This window comes from Mus musculus, chromosome 1 (genome assembly GCF_000001635.26).
Source record: "Mus musculus strain C57BL/6J chromosome 1, GRCm38.p6 C57BL/6J".
NCBI classification, from domain to species: Eukaryota; Metazoa; Chordata; class Mammalia; order Rodentia; family Muridae; genus Mus; species Mus musculus.
The window spans coordinates 130,862,023-130,881,083 of record NC_000067.6 but is presented as its reverse complement, the minus strand read 5'-3'; the positions used below and the strand labels follow the sequence as shown (position 1 = coordinate 130,881,083).

At 45.6% G+C, this 19,061-nt stretch overlaps 1 protein-coding gene across 1 annotated transcript; it reads right to left on the bottom strand.

The window, feature by feature from the left end:
• Positions 1 to 293: 293 nt before the first annotated feature.
• Positions 294 to 15,307, bottom strand: Fcmr (Fc fragment of IgM receptor). The gene is made up of 8 exons (NM_026976.3): positions 15,188 to 15,307; positions 6,704 to 7,036; positions 5,931 to 6,062; positions 4,902 to 5,121; positions 3,180 to 3,331; positions 2,743 to 2,901; positions 2,573 to 2,631; positions 294 to 609 (listed from the first exon to the last, which is right to left on the bottom strand). The coding sequence occupies exons 1-8, from the start codon at positions 15,222 to 15,224 to the stop codon at positions 433 to 435; spliced, it is 1,269 nt and encodes a 422-aa protein (NP_081252.1). The 5' UTR covers positions 15,225 to 15,307; the 3' UTR covers positions 294 to 432.
• Between the last annotated feature and the right edge of the window lie 3,754 nt (positions 15,308 to 19,061).

Below are 19,061 nucleotides of genomic sequence, written 5' to 3'. Positions count from 1 at the left end.
GAATAAGTCATCATATCAAATAAGCTATCCTTGCCATGAGACTTGGGAAAGACAGAGCTCATTGTGTCCTTCGAATCGGGGCCTGGAAGTGTCGGCTATGCTTATAGTCTAGCCTGATGTCACATGAGCTAGGGTTAAGGCAGCAAAAACTATGTGACCAAAGATAGTGATGAAGCACCCCACAGGTCCCATGGACTCTTATCTGGCACAGAAAGGACAGTTGGCATCATGACAAATGAATGTTCTGCACGTCTTATCCAGAACTCTCGCAAATGAATGCAGGGGGCTTCAATGGGGTGAAAAATTAGCCTGTAATTGATCATTCTCAAGGCATTCAGATAGTCAGGTGAGAGTCGACTTAGGGTATAGGACATACGCCATGACAGGGATCCTATAAGGAAAACGTGCTAGACATCAGCAAACAGGCAGAACTCATTGGCATGAAGATCTGGGCCCTGGGGCATAGCTAGGGAGATGAGATGGGTCAGGAATATTGATGTAATCATCTGAATCAGGGTCTTCCAGGTTGACAGCAGGCTGGTAGCCCAAGCTCACGTATTCACAGCTCATCTTCAGAGATGGGGTGTGGGGCCAAGGAGCTTCAAGTACCTGGGAACAACCAAAGGAGTGTCATTAGCTCTGGCTGGGATTTCCATTGCAGGAAATGAAGGAGCAGGGGCAGAGTTGCTGAGCTCCCAACCGCAAAGGTGCTGAGCTCCATCAAGTGGGCCAGCCCTGGGGCTTTTCAGGGTACAGTCTCACTCTAAATAACTGGAAACCACTTCATTCTATGTGGGCAGGACACACTTTGCATAGGGTTTAAGACTGAAATCATAGGGCCGAGCAGTGTGAAGGAGGTCCTCCTGTAGAAGGCTCCCCTTGGGGATAAAGGGATATGACTTGTTCTGGAAATATGCATCTTCTCCGGCAACCAGTTAGAGGCAGGGTGAATCATTTCTTGTACCTCTGCAAGGACTCAGAGAGGCCATGACATGGGACAAGAGTGCATTCCAGCAAAGGGCGGGGTAGCGGAGGAAGACTGCAGACCATGTGGGCACGATGGCGCTTCTCTTCCCCAGTGAGACACTCCAAGACTTCCCCTTCATGGCAATTCTCAGAAGACCAGGCTACGTCAAGACTAACATGGCACAGGACTGTGATCCCCACAGAAGAATGCCACCACAGAGACTTCAATCAGTCATCTAAATGAAAGTTCTAAGAACTAGAAGGGCAGTCCTCTGAATGCAGGAAGCATCCTTTGTAAGGGACTTCTACATTTTGTATTTTACCAACAGGAGAAAGAGCAGAAGGTTGCTTCAAAAACACATCTCCCACTGAATGTCAACGTATTTGGTTTAAAAAAAAATGAAAACTTTCCCTATGAAGACTGAAATATGAAGACTGAAATAAGCCATTGAGCATACTCTGTATATTTGACACACACACACACACACACACACACACACACACACACACACACAGACACACACTTATTGAGAGAATGAGACAGGGTTAGCTTTCAGCAGGAGGCAGTCCAGAAGAGGGTCTTGTGAGCGAAGACTGGTTATGTCTGTGTTTGGAGGGCAGGTGTGGGGGGCACATTCAAACAGCTGGAGGTGACTACAGGGCTAGGTAGCATTCTTCCCTTTTTATATGATCATTTAAACAATATATTGCCAGCCAGGCATGACATGACTTCACGGCAGCTAATGGGAGGCAAGTACTAGTGAGATATGAGAATGCAGGGTCACGATCCTAAGGAAGCCATCATCTCTGTGTGTAGAAATAAGAACTTGGTTCTGGTGGTTGAGTACTAACCATGGACCAGGAAAGCTGCCTGGAGTTGTTGGAACAAAATGTCCCTGGATGACCTCATGGATTAATCCTCTTCTTCCTGTCCCTCTGGTTTGAACCCTGAGGGTTTGGGGGTCTGTTGTATTTAATTAATTTACACTAATTAACACACGCACATTTGATGCCCTTATTAACACGTTTTCTGACTACAAAGCCCAAATGTTTTAGACTTTGGGAATGCTTAAAGTTTGTTCCCTTAATTTGGGGGAACAAAATGATACCTGCTATGTTGAATGTCTGCATCTCTGCCCAGGCACTTTAAATAACGCGGCTCTCTCTCTCTCTCTCTCTCTCTCTCTCTCTCTCTCTCTCTCTCTCTCTCTCTCTCTGTCTCTCTCTCTCTCTCTGTCTCTCTCTCTCTCTCTGTCTCTCTCTCTCTCTCTCTCTCTCTCTCTGTCTCTCTCTCTCTCTCTCTCTCTCTCTCTGAGATGTCTGAAATACCTCTCTCACAGAGGTAAAACTATCTGAGTAGCTTCCACCCCATCTAGCTTTCTAGAAACCTAGCGTCCTTTTTACACCTTAGTCGCTGCAGGGGTACCTTCCCTACTAGACTAAAGACATCCAACATTCATTTATCCGAAAAGAAATGCTTGCCAGGTAACTAAGATAACCACAGATTTTGCAGCGCCAGCCTTCGAGGGCTTCAATTTAGGGACTGGATACAACCGGTTGGGGGGGGAAGAGCCTGGCTGAACGGGCCGGGGTGGGCGGAGCTTACCTGCGGAGAAGCGGGGGACGCTGAGGCTGGGGCGTTGAGGAGCGGAGCCTCCGCTGGACCTATGAGACAGAAGAAAGCGGTGAGGACCCGGGTTTCCCACGCCTGGTCACCACCTGTCCCCGGTTTCCGGCTGGCCCCAGTCTCCACGCCTCGCTAGTGTGTGCGCTCACCCAAGCTGTCTGGTCCCCGTGCGCGCCGGGGGCAGGCGCTGTAGACGTTGTTCTGCGAGCGCGGCCTCTGCGAGGCATCCCGGCGCTGTGTGGGGAACGGGCGGGAAGCCCCCCGGCCTCGCCTCCTCATCGCTAGTCGGCCCGCACGTCTGGAGGAGGCTTCAGGAGGTCACCAAGAAAAGAGAAGGGCATGGCATCAGACACCAGTGGCCACCTGCCTCTTTTCTCCCAGACTGAAGGCTATACACCTCTAGGATGCCTGGCAATGTTGTAGCCTGGACTTAGACGCCCAGGGTACAGAGCACAGGAGCAAGGGCAAACTATTTTTAGACTCCATTTCTCATCCCGGTTACCTGGGCATCCGAGCTAGATCTGAATGCTCTGGGCTCTTGTACTTCAGGTCTCCCAACCACAGCCCAGATCCTCAAGTGGCTCACCTCTCCTCCTTTGAATGGCTCTTTTTACCACCAGTCCCAAAAGAACCAGCAAGAGAAAGCCCAGGAAGGTCGGAATCAGGATGTGAAATTCTGGGATGGGGATGTGAAGCCCTCGGTCTTCTCTCCCATAGTGTGGGCCATGGTGGCGTGTCCTTGGCCGTGGGAAAAAGGAGAGAGACAGAGAACTTAGACAAGGAAAGGAAACTTAAAGACTCACCCTTCAGTGGCCACCTTTCTTTAGGTGATTTCGAGTTGACCCATTGTTAACAGAATTTCCTCCATCATCCCCAAAGAGATTTGTTTATGGGGTCAGGAGTCTTTGGTTCAAATTTAAGTTCCTCATTTTACTGGTTTTGTGCTCTTGAGCGAGTTTTAATTTCCCTGAGTCTTATTTTGTTATAAATGGGTATCAGAAATGGACTTTGGACTTTCACAAAACTGTTCTGACCAAAATCATAGGGGGTGGGAAGAATTGAAGACAGCCAGTCCATCGCAGGGTCTGATATGGCTTCTATTCCCACAGTTAGAAACCTTGGCATAGGCAGACCTGTATTAACCACACTTGGACATTGTGTGTCTTTATCACAGTTGACATGAAAGAAACATTTATTACGTGGATTTCTGAGATGGAAACTAAGAGTCCTAGTTTCATTGAAGCCACATAGATTTTATTGCCCCAGTTCCCTCACAGGATCCAAATGATAGCCTTTTTTCTCTTTTGTATTTGCTCAGGCAAATTGCTTGTGGGGTTTCACACACATTTGCTTTAATGCTGCCCCCTAGTGGTTCATTGAGGTCCGATATTTAGAACCAAGCTAAGCAATAGTAACATTTGTCACAAAGTGTTAGCAGCATTAAGAAGGAAAGAAAAAAAAAGTAAGAGTAATTTTAATGCTAATTGATTAGTAAATACTTTTAATTACTTTAAATTAATTAAACCCTTTTTCTCATTTAGTTATACATTACAACAGGCCTGAATGAATCTGTATGATAGAAAGACCTGAGTCTTTCTATAAGATCAGAACTAGGGAGTTGCAAAGAATACTACATGTGGGAAAACTCTGCTAACTAAGGTCAAAGTCCATCATGACTGGATAGCCTCTGGGCCTGGTGTAATATAAGAGACTCCCTTCATTAGTGGGGTTTCAAGGAGAAACCCCACTGACCTTACCTGGGGAATTCTAAACCCACACGTTTCTACCTGAGGAATGTCACGAAGCCTCAATGAGATTGCAGAATCAATTTTCTTTCTCCCGATAAATCTCGTTCAGCCAGAACCTGAGATTCCTAAAATGCTTCCCCATGCTAGTGAGGTATCCAGGTAAGCCCCCAGCCAATGACCTTTGCCTATTTTGGATTTTTCTACTTTCAGTCCCTCAAAACTTTATAAGCCTTGAATCACCCTAAATAAAGTTGATCTGCCTCCTGATAGCTGGTTCCAGTGTGGCTAGTCACTGTATGTACTCACAGGGCTTCCAAATCCCCTCCCATCTCGATGCCTCTGCTTCCACTGCCCTTGTGGACAGAATTGGCTGATGTCCACAAGGGCAGGGAGACCCACAACAACAAAGCATATTCTTTGATGATAAGACTAATGCATTTATACAGAACACTCAAAAGCAGAGCATTTCTCAGAGGGTTTCTGGAGACAAAGCTGAGAAGGATATAGGATGACTTCAGGGCTCTTAGTACACAGGCACTAAACATAGAAGCCCTTCTTACCTTTGCTCATGAAGTCTGGTGTGGTGGCTGTAGCTGGCCTCTAGGGGCCTGATTGCTTGCTGAGTGGAAGTCTTTGAGGCTGTGGTTGCTGGCAGGAGCGCTGGGGACTTGGTAGCTGACACAGAAAATGCTCTGTAAACTCTGGGATGTTGGGTTACTGAAGTGATGCTGGAGGGCTGGTGAACCGGAGGGGCCTCAGTCTTTGGAGTTGGCGTGGTAACTTCAAGAGGGAAGGGAAAGCTTACATCAGTGGGAGATATGCTGTGCTCTCCAGTCTCCAGGAGAAGTGGGTCTCCTCTTCCACCCACAATCACTTCTCCCCTTTTGCCCATACACACCACCTGTTTTTGTAGTCCTTGTGGCCACAAATGCCTTTATAGTGCTCTAACTACACAAAAAACTTTCATGCATGCATGCATACATACTTTAAATATTTTCTCCAGGATGCCTTCCCTGACCTCACAGGCTTACTGTCTTCTGGACATGGGGAGTACCTTGCTCTTCTGTGCTCATATATTCTTCCCAATTTCATCCCAGTCAGTCACACTCATGGATCTATGATCTGCCCAGTTACACTGTTTCTTTTGACCCCAGCAAGGCCTCCTAGTGCAGCAATGTTCAATTAACGTACCTAACTCACCAGTATATGTTAAGATGCATGGGAATGTTAGTAGATAATCATCTTTTAATTGCTAAATAGAGTTGTTAAAACCACTAATTACCAGCAGGTAGAAGACACCCCTGCAGGTAGCAGGAAACATACTGACCTCCAGTTGGCAAACGTCTGCCCAGTCTTGGTTTCTAGTCATTCAAATAGGACCTGGGGTTTGTGAATTGGGCACTTTGTTACTTGTATGCCACCTAGTGGTGGTATGTGACTCCTCCAACTAGGGCCTGGCCTCTTAGCTGTCAGATGAAGGTCCTTCCCAAGGAAAAAGCATGGGAAAGTCCCTTCAGCTTTGCTAACTGCCTTATGAATTGAACAAAACAAGTCTCCCTCTTCTCGCGCTCTTGACTTGATGAGCTCACCTTTGGCTATGACTCCAGAAGAGCTGGGATGTTCACTCCCGTGGAGCCAGGGCATCTGGTGCTGCAGAAATCTGTGCAACCATCTTGGCCGCTCAGAGGTCCATTCATCTTCCCAGAATGGTTCTGGGTATTCTATTGGAGGCAAGAGGGATTCGTTGGTGATCATCAGGGAAGAGATAAGACTGGAGGGTCCAGTAAGAGCTGACTCAGCCAAGGCCATGAGGAGATGAGAATAGTCCACAGAAACAACAAGAAAGGAACGGGTATAGAGTCTCCCTGAATGCTGGCCTTTCCCACCAGCATATCCAGCGCTCCCTATAAAGCCATTGGACTGTTGGGGGTTATACATTGCTGAAGCAGTCATGCACATGTTAGGATGTCATGGAAAAGTCAGAGTTAAGAAGAAATGTAGGACCCCACCGTATAGTAACACATTTGGCTCGATCATTGTTTCTTAGTCTTATCCACCCAAGACATAATAATCACACACATAATAATTACATAGGACATGCATGGTTCCTCTGATGGTTTCCTCATCCTCAAAACCTCCTCTGTCTAAGGTCTACCTCTCCATTCATGCCCTGGGTAGAATGGGCAACATACAACATCTATCTTACTCCTTTCATCTCCTGTGGCTAGAAGGTTCTAGGCTGTGGTGTCGGTCAACTGTGAAGTTAAGCTGTGTTGTTCTGTGTTAATACTGGGATGGCTAATATGGCAATAGTATGGGATGGTTACAGTTAGATGCTGGTCTCAGTTTTCTAAACACCTACCATTATGGACATTCAGGGTGATTTTCTGGGTCTTGCCTTTGTCTGTCTTCATGCCCACACCACAGGCATAGATTCCATCGTCATTTTCCGTCAGCTGTGTCATCTCCACTAGGAATAGCTTCTTATCCAAGCATGGCGTCAGGGTGACTCGCCTTTCATATTCCTTCTTGACAAAGGTGTTGGACACCACAGTGGAGCATATCCCAGGTTTGGCCATCTGCCGACACAGATACATCCTTACGTGTAGTTGAGGGAGTGGGCATTCGATGATAATGGATCCACCCCACTCTACATTCAGCTGTACTTCTGGGAGGACTCTCAGGGCCCCAGACACTGCGAAGAGAAGAAACTAATGCAGAAGAAGCCCCATTCTCAGATGTGTCTCTACTTCATCCATACCTCCCCCTCACACTTCTCTCCAAACCTATTGCCGACCCCAGACCACCCCCAAATTAACCCCCAGATCTAGCCATGCCCTGTCACCAGCCCAGCCTCAGCCCTACAGAGTTTTCTTCTGATTTATGCCCAGATCCTTCATTCTCATTCAGGCTTACTCTGTGCCCACCCCATGTCCTTAGCCTCAGCCTCATAATTAAACCCGAGCCTGTAAGGACCTAGACACAACTACAATGCCTACTCCAAAGAGAAATGAGATGCCAGGAATGACCCCCCCCCCCAGTGGCACATAACCCCCTGAGGGACTAAAGTCTGAGGGTGAGAAAGGTGACCCATTCTTACAGCAAATTGTCCTTCTGGGTTCTTCTTTTCTCAATTCTGTTCATCTATCCACTCCTCCTTTCAACTCTACTAAACCATTCAACAAATATACATTTGATACCTTTCCTGGGTGCTCCTCTCTCATACAGTAAGTCATGTTGTAAATTATACCAACAGACAGCTACTCCAGTACAATGTAATAGATGTCTTGAGAGAGATAGCTCAGGGCTCCCTGACAACAGCAAGCAGGGACACCTGACTCAGGCCACTGAGGGGATGGTGTCCTGGGAGGATGGCTTTTGAGAGAAGTGGTGTCCAACGCTGTACCCTGAAAGAATGGGCATGGAGGGTGCCTGAGAAGGTGATGCTTGTCACTAGGGTGGAGAACTCATGGAAGGGCAATCAGGGTGTGCCTGAGTGTGAGTATACATGCATGGGTGTGAACATACATATGCCTAGGAGAGAAATAGGACAAGGAGGAGTGGAGGTTGTGGGTCACAAGTTCCTGACATTAAAAAGCAAGAAAAGGGAAGTGTAGCGTAACCCAACCCACTATAGCAGAGGGTAAAGCCACAGATGGCAATCTAAGTGGGTCCCAGCAAGTGCCTCCATATACCGAGAAGAGGGTTGTCTTAGTTGCTTTTCTATTGCTGTGACAAAACACCAGGACCAAGGCAACTTATAAAGGAGAGCATTTAATTTGGGGCTCATGGTTTCAGAGGGTTAGAGTTCATGACCACTGTAGGGAGAGGCATGGCAGCAGGCAGGCAGGTGTGGTGTTGAAGCAGTAGCTAAGAGCTTATATCTTGATCCACAAGTGTGTGTGTGTGTGTGTGTGTGTGTGTGTGTGTGTGTGTGTGTGTGTGTGTGTGTGTGAGAGAGAGAGATAGAGAGAGAGAGAGAGAGAGATGAAGTGATGTGTAGTTTTGAAATCTCAAAACCCACTCCCAGTGATACACCTACTCTAACAAGGCAATCTCCCCTAATCCTTCCCAAGCAATTCCACCAAGTTAGAGCCAAGCATTCAAACATATGAATGAATGGGGGCCGTTCTCATTCAAACCATCACAAGGGTGTGTGCTTATAGTGTAAAGCATGTGTGTGTTTAGCTGGGCCTGGAGAGCTAAGGTGGAGATGAAAAAGGCCTTTCAGGTAACAAGAACAGATTGCACCGAGGTAAGGACGTGAGAGAATGTGGCAGGGAAATCTGCTGGCTTATGATGTTTATCTACAAACCGTACATTCTGAATAGCTTCAATGAGCTTAGTCATGCGAGAGTTAAAACATTAGAATATCAATGGGTTTAGGGCATCTAGATTAGGATATCTCTGGTAGAGGGAAGTATTGAAGAGAGGTGAAAAAACATGGGCTAGAGATGGGGGTTAGGTGACAGTGCAGAGGAGCTGGAGAATAGCCACAGGAAGTGTTGAGTTCTGAAAGTGAAGCTATGCTAACAAGTTGGAGGGGGGAAGAGGCAGAGGGCACAGTCAGAAGTACATGGTCTGCCAAGGAACCTTGCATTTGATACACAAAGCTCAATACTGCTTAAAACTGCTGCCAACAGAACTCACAAGATGGCTTTGTGCCTGGACCCAGGCAATAGAAAGGTGACACATTCACAAAGTTCCAGCCAGCCAAGGCTCAAGACCTGATCCAGAGGTTGGGGGATTCTTAAAAATGACCAGATTCCTGGACAAACTAACTAGCTCTCTTTAGAGTCTATGGTAGCATCTATGACCAGGATTACAAAAACAGACTTCCAAGACAGAGCAAAGTAGGTAGGATTCGTAGTTTAGAAGTTTGAAATGCTGGGTCAGTCATTGGGGGCTCACTGATGCCTATGAATTGTCTTGTCCTTGGGCATGGTGGCTCCCTCTGTCTAGGCTGGTGTAGGGACCTGCTTTTTAAAGACACACCTCAGATGTAATTCCTGGCAACTTAAAAGTGGTTCTTGGGGAAAAGGGGGAGGGGGAGAAGGTATCTAAAGGAACTCACTGATTTGATACTAATATTATATAGGCAATAAAGTGATCTCTAGTTTCTAACCTCTAATTTGGTGACTGAATTGTAGAAATAGTAGAAAAGAGGAAAGCTGTAGTTTGAAAAGTCACTGTCGATATATAGTTGGATGAAAACGCATGATTGAGATGTTAGCATCCTATATTCTTTTCACAGTGCAAAAGAAGAAATAAGGCAGGGCCTTGAGGGCTGAGGACACACTGGAGATTTTCTAGGTGGGAGTGGGATTCAACCCAATTTGAAACAGAATGCTTGGAAAGAAAGTGGGAAGCACTTGGCTTGAGATTTGTATGTTGATTAAAGAGCTATAGTTTATGGGCGTGTGTTTGTGGATCAGGCATTCTCTTTAACTGAACCTGCAGTTTACTCATTCACCAGCAATCCTGGGCTTTCTCTTGTCCCCACCTTCCCAGCTCTGGGCTCACAGGTGTGCGGCACTGACTAGCTTTTTATGCAGATGTTGTGGCTCTCAACTCAGGTTCTCATGCTTTTGTGGCAAGCATTTTACCTACCTATCCAGTCCCTGAGTGTAATGTTTTAAATTCCTTTTAAAAGGACGAGAGGGCTGGTGAGATGGCTCAGCAGGTAAAGGCATTGCTAACAATCCTGATAGTTTCAGTGTGAGTCCTAGTGCCCACGTGATGGAGAAAAACATCTCCTTGAGATTGAAGGACAGCTCCTTCAGGTTGCCCTCTGGCCTCTCTATGCATGCCATGGCACATGGCCCAGAAAAAAACAAACTAACAGACGACAAACAAACAAATAATGTAAAAATATTTAAAAGCACGAGAACATTCCACTTAGCATCTCATTTTGATCTACAGCAACCTGCACGTGGACAGGCCCGGCACCTGCCATCGGTTCTGCCCCAGGAAAGGGTTCTAATTCATTTCACAGGGCATTTCCTCAGCTGAAACCCAAGCATGGCCTTCTTTGGTTTAGAATGTCTGTCTGCAATGGCCCCCACCCCCCTTTTTGCTGTATCATTGACTTTCGCTCTCTTCAGTCCTGCAGTAACTCATGCACAGACCTTGATGATGGCACCTTTAAAACCCTTAGATGATGTCTGCATCTCCTCCAGTCTTTTCTATGTGCTTTCTCAAATGCCTCATCCAATTCATATCCATCCCTTCCATTTCTCTTTGATCAACTTCAACCAGAATTTTGTCTCTAAACGTCCACCTAAACTGTTCTCATCTGGGTCAACACAGCTGTCCTGGTTGCTGTCTCTGGCGGTCACTTACTTGTCATCTCTGGCAGTATTTGACCTACCTGAGTTCTCCTTCCTAGGACCGCTTTTTGTGCACCACCCAAGTGCCACACTGTCATAGCTCTTCTTGCGCTGGCTCCTCTCTTACTCATCTCCATCTCCCTCTCAGTGCTTGGTACCTGACTGATTCTTTGTGTGTGTTCTCTTTTCTTTCTACACTAGGACCTTTTTATTTTTCATTTACTCTAGGACCTTTTACATACAGATGCTAATGGGTTAGATTTCAACTAAACACATGCTTGTTTCTAGTCTTGTCTTTACGGCACCAAACTGGCTCTGGTCTTTGGACTCCACTGTATATTTAAGATAATATCTAATAACAGCAAGAAAAGAACACCTCATCTCTCTTTATAAACCTGCCTGCTTGCAAAAGAGATTTGTACTTTTAGGAAATAACACTATCATCCAAGTGCAGGAGACCAAACTCATCCTCATGGTAATGAATCAAGATTAAATTTTGTGAGGTCCAGGGAGATGGTTCAGGGGGTAAAACCTCTAGCTTGACAATCCTGATTCAGTTTTTGGAACCCTTGTACAATGCCAGATAAGTGACTGTAATCCCCTCACTCTTGTGGTAAGATAGGAGGTGGAGAGAAGAGGATTGCCTGGGAGTGCATAGGTCAGCTTAAAGTGTGTAGCACAGCAGCAGAAACAATGAGAGAGACCTTGCCTTAATTAGGTAGAAGCTGTGTCATGACTCCCCAAAGTTTTCCTCTGATCCCCACACATTTTATTGTGTGCTGTGGTGTGCACACAATAACAATTTTAAAAGAATAAACCTCTCTCTCTCTCTCTCTCTCTCTCTCTCTCTCTCTCTCTCTCTCTCACAAGTCACATTCTTATTAGTAGTCTAGGTAAAGTTGAAGCCCACACCCTCTGATTCTGCCTTGTGTCATGAGGGACCTTCCCACAGGGCTCCATTCAGTATGGTCTATAGTTGTACTGAGCACTAGGGACAGGCCTATCCCAATATTTGTAGGCCCGAGGGCAGTATTAGTAATCAAAGGCCAGCATATCATACATGTAATTATTCAAAGAAATCATCAGGGGTAGGGACATGGCTCAGCTGCTACAGTGCACACACAGAAACCTGAGCTCAGGCCCATGTAACCAGGCCTGGTGGCCCATGCCTTTAATTCTAGCTTTTGAGATCCTCTGCAAGAGGGTCAGGAAGTCAAGGTCACCTTCATCTAAATAGCTCATTAGAGGCCAACCCTGTCTTAAGAACACAAGACTAACAATAAACCATTAATTAGAATATTTAGAATATTCTTTATTAGAATAAACTGTTAATTAGAATATTGTATGTTCATATCATGATAAATCCATATATTCCTTCTCTGTTGCTTATGACACATGTGGTCCCTCACCAGGAAGGCTCCATTTGGCACCTACAGCTTTCCTTGGTGATGTGATTTTCTCACATTTCTGGAATCCCCAATATCCTGGAGTCTCCACTGCTTCTCTTCCACACCCACACAGCTACCATCTCAGGATCTTGGTACAGAGAAGCCAACCCTGCCAGACTTTGCCTCAGAGGCTGTTGAGACCCTTGGTGTTGGCCTTCAATGTCCGTTCACTCTTAGGTTTTGTATATCTGCAAGGGCAGCTGCGTGTGCACAGTGCCAAGTTCTATTACAAGCTTGAGATGTAACGTGGCCCCCTTGGACCACAGCTAGAACAGGATCTGTGTTTCTTTGAGGAGAATCCTGAGAAAACACTTCCTGAGGTAGCAATCTCCTAGCACCATGCCTGAAGATTCTCTCTCCTTAAGCTCTCTCCTTTCCAATGAAAGCTTGTCAAAAAAGTTTGCAATACTACACTCTCTAGTTTGGGAGATGGAATACTGTGCTCAATACATCTTTCCTGTTGTGCCATGGCAAAGTCTGAGGCTTCTCCTTGTGCTGGCCAGTTTATGTCAATTTGACACAAACTAAAGTCTAAGAGAAGGAAACCTCAATTAAAAAAAAATGCCTCCTATAAGAAAGCAGGCTGAGGCTGGGCAGTGGTCGAGCACGCCTTTAATCCCAGCACTTGGGAGGCAGAGGCAGGTGGATTTCTGAGTTCGAGGCCAGCCTGGTCTACAGAGTGAGTTCCAGGACAGCCGGGGCTATACAGAGAAATCCTGCCTCAAAAAAAAAAAAAAAAAAAAAAACCAAAAAACAAAAAACAAACAACAACAACAAAAAAAACAAACCCCCAAAAAACCTACCACCACCACCAACAACAACAAAAAAAGCAGGCTGAACAAGCCATGAAGAGCAAGTCAGTAAGCAGCTCCTCCCCACAGCCTCTGCGTCAGCTCCTGCCTCCAGGTTCTTTGATGATGGACAGTGATATGGAAGGGCAAGCAAAATAAACTTTTTCCTCCCCAACTTGCTTTTTGGTCATGCCATTGCATTGCAGCAAACTAACTCTAACTAAGACATTCCTTAACTGCACTTAACTCTTTAAGAATCATAGCTGCTTTGTCTGGACCCATTTGGTCAGCTCTATTTGTAGCTTTCGCTGAGTTCGAGATCCTTTCTTTGCCAAGAAGCCCATTTCCCACACACTTGTGTTCTCTCTCACTGTAAATCTGGGTAAGCGCTGTGAGCAGTAACCACGCCATGGCTTGAATGTTATGCCACATTTACATTTCCTCTGTCAAACAACTTTAGGACACCATCAGAACACAGCCTGATTCTTTAATACCTTGAACAACAAATGACTCCTGCCCTAATTTCTGATAGAATCTTGTTCTCCTGTGAGCAGTATTTATTTATCTATTTATTTACTGATTTATTTATTTTGTTCTGGTCCTTTGTGCTTTCACCAGCATGATCCAATTAACCTCTTCTTATAACATCCTCGACCTTCTCTAGATCACCCACACATCTCAGAATTCCTCCTGAAAATTAGTCCTGAAGGCCTATTAACCACAAGGTCAGATTTTTCACAACAGTAACCTCACTTCTAGTTATCAATTTACTCTATTCGTCACTTTTCTCTCATTATTGCAACAAAATACATGACGAGAAGAAAGTTCAGTGGGGGGCGGGGGAGGTGTATTTGTGCTCACAGTTTTGAGACCATCGGTTCTCAGCTTATGGGTAATGACCCCTTTAGAGTACAGGGGTCACCTAAGGCTATCAGAGAACACAGATGTTTCCATTACAATTTATATCACTAGCAACACTGCAGCTATGCAGTAGCGGTGAAAATAATTCTATGACTGGGGGTCACTACAACGTGAGGAGCTGTATTAAAGGGCCACTGCTTTAGGAAGGCTGAGAACTGCTCTAGACCATCGTGGCATGGAAGCTATGGTAGCAGAAGTATGAAGCTGCCTGATTATATCTCAGGGTGGGCTGGTAGGTCGATCAACAAATGGGAGGAAGGTGAACTCAGTCCTCTGCAGCCTTTCTCTTTCTTCTTTTTTTATTCTGTTCGTGACCTCGGCCCACGGGATAGTAAAATCCGCAGGCAAGGGGGTCTTCTCCCCTTGCTGAATTCTTTCTGGAAAGGACCTTGCAATTACATCCAGAAGTAAGCTTGACTAGTACCTCAGCATTTCTCAATCCAGTCAAATCCTCAGCAAAGCTTAATTATCACAAAGCAGGCATTCCTGACAAACTAAATAAGCTGAGCACACTGAGCCGAAATAGGACATGGCTGTGGCTGGGGTTCAGAAGGTGCTTGGGAATAATGACTGTGAGAGATAGGTAGGTTTGCCATGACCTGCAAAGAGCCAGGTAATAATGGTAAACTGGGAGTAATGACAGTAACAGGGATGGTAAGCGGGGACAGCCTGAGGGAGGGTGCAGGAGGGGGAATTTGTAGCATTTGTACCAAGAAGAGGTCTATTTCTCTGGAAGAAGGTCCGTGGGAGCATGATAAGCTCAGATTCTAAGGGAGGAGAGTGTGTTTTAGTTAGTAGATAGTGGGAGCCATGGAATGACGTTATAATCTTAGAGACGCTTAACACAAATGGAATAGCTGGCTTGTATGGCAACCAGGGAAGTATATTAGGCAAGGCATTAGGCGCATGTATTCCAGATCTTGGTGGTCATTCAAGCGGATTGCTGGGTAGGTGGCTGTAAGCTGAGATAAGAAGCTTAAGGGAATAGTTTAGGGAGACTTCATTTGAAAGTTTCCAATTTCAGAGTGAAGAAGAAAGATCTAGAGGAGAAATACATACAAGAAGAACAAACCTTGGAGACATACATTTTAAGATCCCCAAAAAGTGAGTCTTTAAGATATGTGACACGTTCAACCCTTAGAAATCTAACAGCTGTCTAGGGTGGAAGTCTGGAAGCATACTGAAGGAGTGGGGAGTGGCCAGCATCCACTTCACAGGTCTCCACCCTTGTTCTCTGTGCCCCGGCTGCAACTGCAACTCTCCAGATGCATCAGGGTCAGAGATGGCTGTCAACTGATTACCTCTGGCTAATTCAAACCTGGTAGTTAAGTCTGAAGTGTTTCCTCAGAGCACTCACCTGGCAGGAAGTAAAGTAACCAAAGCCAAAAGTCCATGGTTCCCTGGAGGCCCTGGAGTGAGGCTGACACACACCGATCACCTGGGAGCCTTCTACAACTGGGTGCTTGAAAGCTATGCTGGACCTCTTTGAGTGGCAAGGACTTAAAATGAGGAAATGATAATCTGTTTTGTTTGCTAGCTAGTCTTTGTCTAAAAAAGAAAACACCAGCGAACCATAGCGGAAATCAAGAATTGAGAAAACACGTACTGCATAAAAATGAGTGAGCAGGTCCAAGCTCTCAGCCTGAGCAGCTGCCAGGCCTTGCCCCCTCTTCTCAAAGGGACCTCCCAGGATTCATAGGTGCCGACTGACTTCTGAGCTAGAGGCATTTGTTGTTTCTCCATCCTCAGGACAACAAAGCTCATCACCAACTCATCTCTCCCAACAACAAAGCCTTTGTGGACCAAAGCTAGGCTTTGAAAGTCACCTGGGTTTTTTTTTTGTTTTGTTTTTGTTTGTTTTTTTGTTTTTGTTTGTTTGTTTGTTTTGGTATTTCAAGACAGGGTTTCTCTGTGTAGCCCTGGCTGTCTTGGAACTCACTCTGTAACTCCTCCCATGAGTACTTGTGAACACCTACTATTTATAGTGATATTAGCCATGGATTTTGTGCAGTCTACTGCTTTTGTCTGAACTACATTTATCTAGAAAACAGATGGAGGTGAGACACATAGCCTCTGGTACTCCAATATGCACACTATCATTCCTGAGGTCTTAGGCACAGCTTGCTCAGGGCCTCAGTTAATCTTTAGGCCTCATTCTCTTACAGTGGTATCTGAAAGGCGCTTCCCTCTGGCAGAGGCACAAGCCACTGTCTAATAAGCAGAAGACAATGCTAAGAGTCAGGTGTGACAAGTCACATAGCAAACTCTGCCCTTAGGGTTGGCAGTCTGGTCGAGCCATTTTTCAAGACACCCAGTGGCGAGGGTGAGTGAGGCTCACTGATGGAGAGTAGAGAAGCTGAGAATAAGGAAAACAGTTTCAGGCTTCAGACAAAATGGTTTGTCCAGGCTTGACTTTGTTCGCCTTGGGCAAGCTTCGCTGAGCCTGTGTTCTCATTGGTCACTTGGGTATGGTCACTGTCTTGTCTGGTGCACAGCAGAGATCACTGATGTAGAAATGCTATAAAAGCCCTTTACCATGGGCTATTTGGCTTTAATGGTCTTTCAGGTGTGCAAAGCTGTAACTTATCAGAGGATTCCCAGGTTTTCCTTGGGTCGGGGGTTTCATTCGCCAATGGTACCCCTAGTCTAGGCTTCCTAGTCACTTTTGTCCACACTATTTTAGGCTCATTGGTGGCTGGCTGCCTGCACACCACTCCTTCCTCACGCCTACACACCAGATTGGTCACATGCTCTCCAAAACAGAACACAATGATGTCCTCAGCCCTGGAGGTTGAGTGCGAGCCCAGAGCAGGTGCAGAGGAAGAGGAAAGAGGAAATGTGTGGGTGCAGGCTGCCTTCCCTGCTCTGCCCAGCCCTGCCCTTCTCTCTCCAGGTCTCTACTAGCTCAGAGCAATGGGCATGAGATGTCCTCCAGCCAACAAACAGGCCAAGTGGACAGAGGGCAGTCTCTGCCTCCTGGTTAGAGTAGCCGACTGAGGGCAGTTTCAGCTAGGATCAGTGCCTTACAGTTCTCCATGGAGAGAGCTCTTTGCAGTGGTCCACACCCATCCAACAGCTAGCTGGGCTCTCCATTAGCTGGTTAAATGGTTAGGATTGCCTTGAAGTCCTGGGGTAGGCTAGATGAAGGACAGGAGAGAGGGAGTTTATGAGTGAATATGCTAAGTATTACAGTGGGTATGAGAGAGTGTGGATGTCAGCATATTGCTAATGTGGGAGATCAGTGGCCTGTACAAATGTGCAGCATGCTTTATGTAAATGGGTGCTGTGTGGTGTGTAGACATGTGACATGTGTTCTATGATATATGATGTGCTTTGTGACATGTGAGTATATGATGTGGCTGTGAGTGTATATTGTGTATATATAATTATTACAGATATGTATTATGTATGTCTATGATGTTCAGGAACTCGCTGTGTGGTTGAGCCTGTCAATCAGGGCTGAAAACATATAGACAAGAGGAGAGAATTTAACATGTATAGTCTTTAAAAAAGATTCCTTTTTAAAAAGCATAGGGTAAAAGCAAGAATTAGTATAGATGTGTGTGTGAGGGGTTGGCCATCTTCAAACCCTTTGGTCTACCATGGTGACCTGCCTGCAGGATACACTGTTGCAATAGTGCCACAGGTGGTGTGGGAGTATCTGATTGGAATTAAAGCCCACCTCATGAGATGGAACCTGTACCTGACATTGCTCTGGTAGCTCAGGGTTTGAGACTAGATAGACCATGGTCCTAGGGGAAAGCCAACTATTAGTGTTCTGGTAAAGGGACACTGAAATAAAAAGACTCTTGACAACATTCTGCTGTGTGTAAATCTTGCTCAGCCATCATCAGAGAAGCTTCCGCTTGCAGTATGTGACCTAATACAGAGACTCACAACTCAAACCGTACAGTCCTCAGTGGGAGGTCTCCATCAAACTCTTCCTTTCAGGGCTCAGGGAACGATGCAAAAGAGGAGGCAGAAAGATTGTAGGAGTCAGGGGGGATGGATGACTCCAAGGAAACCATGTCTTCAGACACGGCAGGACTGATACACGCATGAACTCACAGAGACTGTGGCAGCAGCCACAGGGCCGGCACAGGTTCAAGCCACGTAGGGTCCCAGTGCCGAAATACAGAAATGGACACAAACTCCCATCCCTAACTAAGAAGACATCTCCAGCTCTCCAGCACTTGCAAAGGAAAAATTTGTTTGTTTGTTTTTTTCCAATAGAGTCTCTGGGTATACAAGCCAGCAGTAGATGACCAACAGAAAATGAACCCAGTGGTATTTTTAGGTTGATTTTGTTGTTGTTCATTTGATTTTATGTTTTGTTTCATTTTATTTTGTTTTGTCTCGAGTTACTTTGGACATTAAAAACAAACAAATATACTTTGTTTACTTTGGACATTAAAAAACAAACTAAATAAACAAATAAATAAAGAACCCCTTAGTCATCTTTTGCTTGTATATTACGGTTTCAGATTTTGTGTTTTGTGTTTTGTGTGCACTCTCAGAGGGCACATGCAACCAGATGGAGGTGCATTCCTTGTTCATAGCTACACCCAGGCATCCCCTCGGGCAGTGCTTATTCAGGAAGATGCTGGGATGAACCAGGGTGAAGGGAAGCACTTTGGGGCTTGAGGAAATGGAAACATCACTAGAGAGACGCCAAGGGCTTTCCAGTCCTGGCCTCTGACAGCCCATTTCCCTCATGTGGCATACATATAAGTAACTGGGAGCCTTTCGGCTAGGGACAGACTCCTAGGAGACCAGAAGAAGCAGCAACTCGTGAACTCAGGTAAGAGAGTTTCTCAGATGACCCTGGGGATAACCCAGTCCACACAATCATTTTCCCAGCTATATTGAGGGTCAGTCATGTGTCCCCCCCCCACACACACACATAAAGAAAACCTTTCCAGAACAAAGTCTCTTGGAAAAGCAGAAGTGTCACCATTATCTTTGTATCCAGTTGGTAATAGTAGCACAGCATTTAGGACAGTGGATGTTCAACAAATTCTAGTCTGGTTGTTGAATTTATGATCATGTTGGTGCAAAAATTACAGCTCTCATGTTTTTTAAAAAAAAATAAGAGAGAGAACTTATTCTGGAGCCATTTTGAGTAATCATGGTTACTTACTCTAACTTTCATATTCCAACATGGAAGCAGTTTCACAAGGTTTTATAATTTCACAGAACAAAGAAAGCAGGTTTTAAAAATAACAATTAAA

Bases quoted from the DNA above. Each gene is read 5' to 3' on its own strand.
- Fcmr (NM_026976.3), bottom strand. From the start codon at position 15,224: ATGGACTTTTGGCTTTGGTTACTTTACTTCCTGCCAG. The intron at 7,037-15,187 runs GTGAGTGCTCTG...TTCTCTTCGCAG, and splicing joins GTTACTTTACTTCCTGCCAG to TGTCTGGGGCCCTGAGAGTC. The intron at 6,063-6,703 runs GTAGGTGTTTAG...TGCCTCCAATAG, and splicing joins CACCCTGAATGTCCATAATG to AATACCCAGAACCATTCTGG.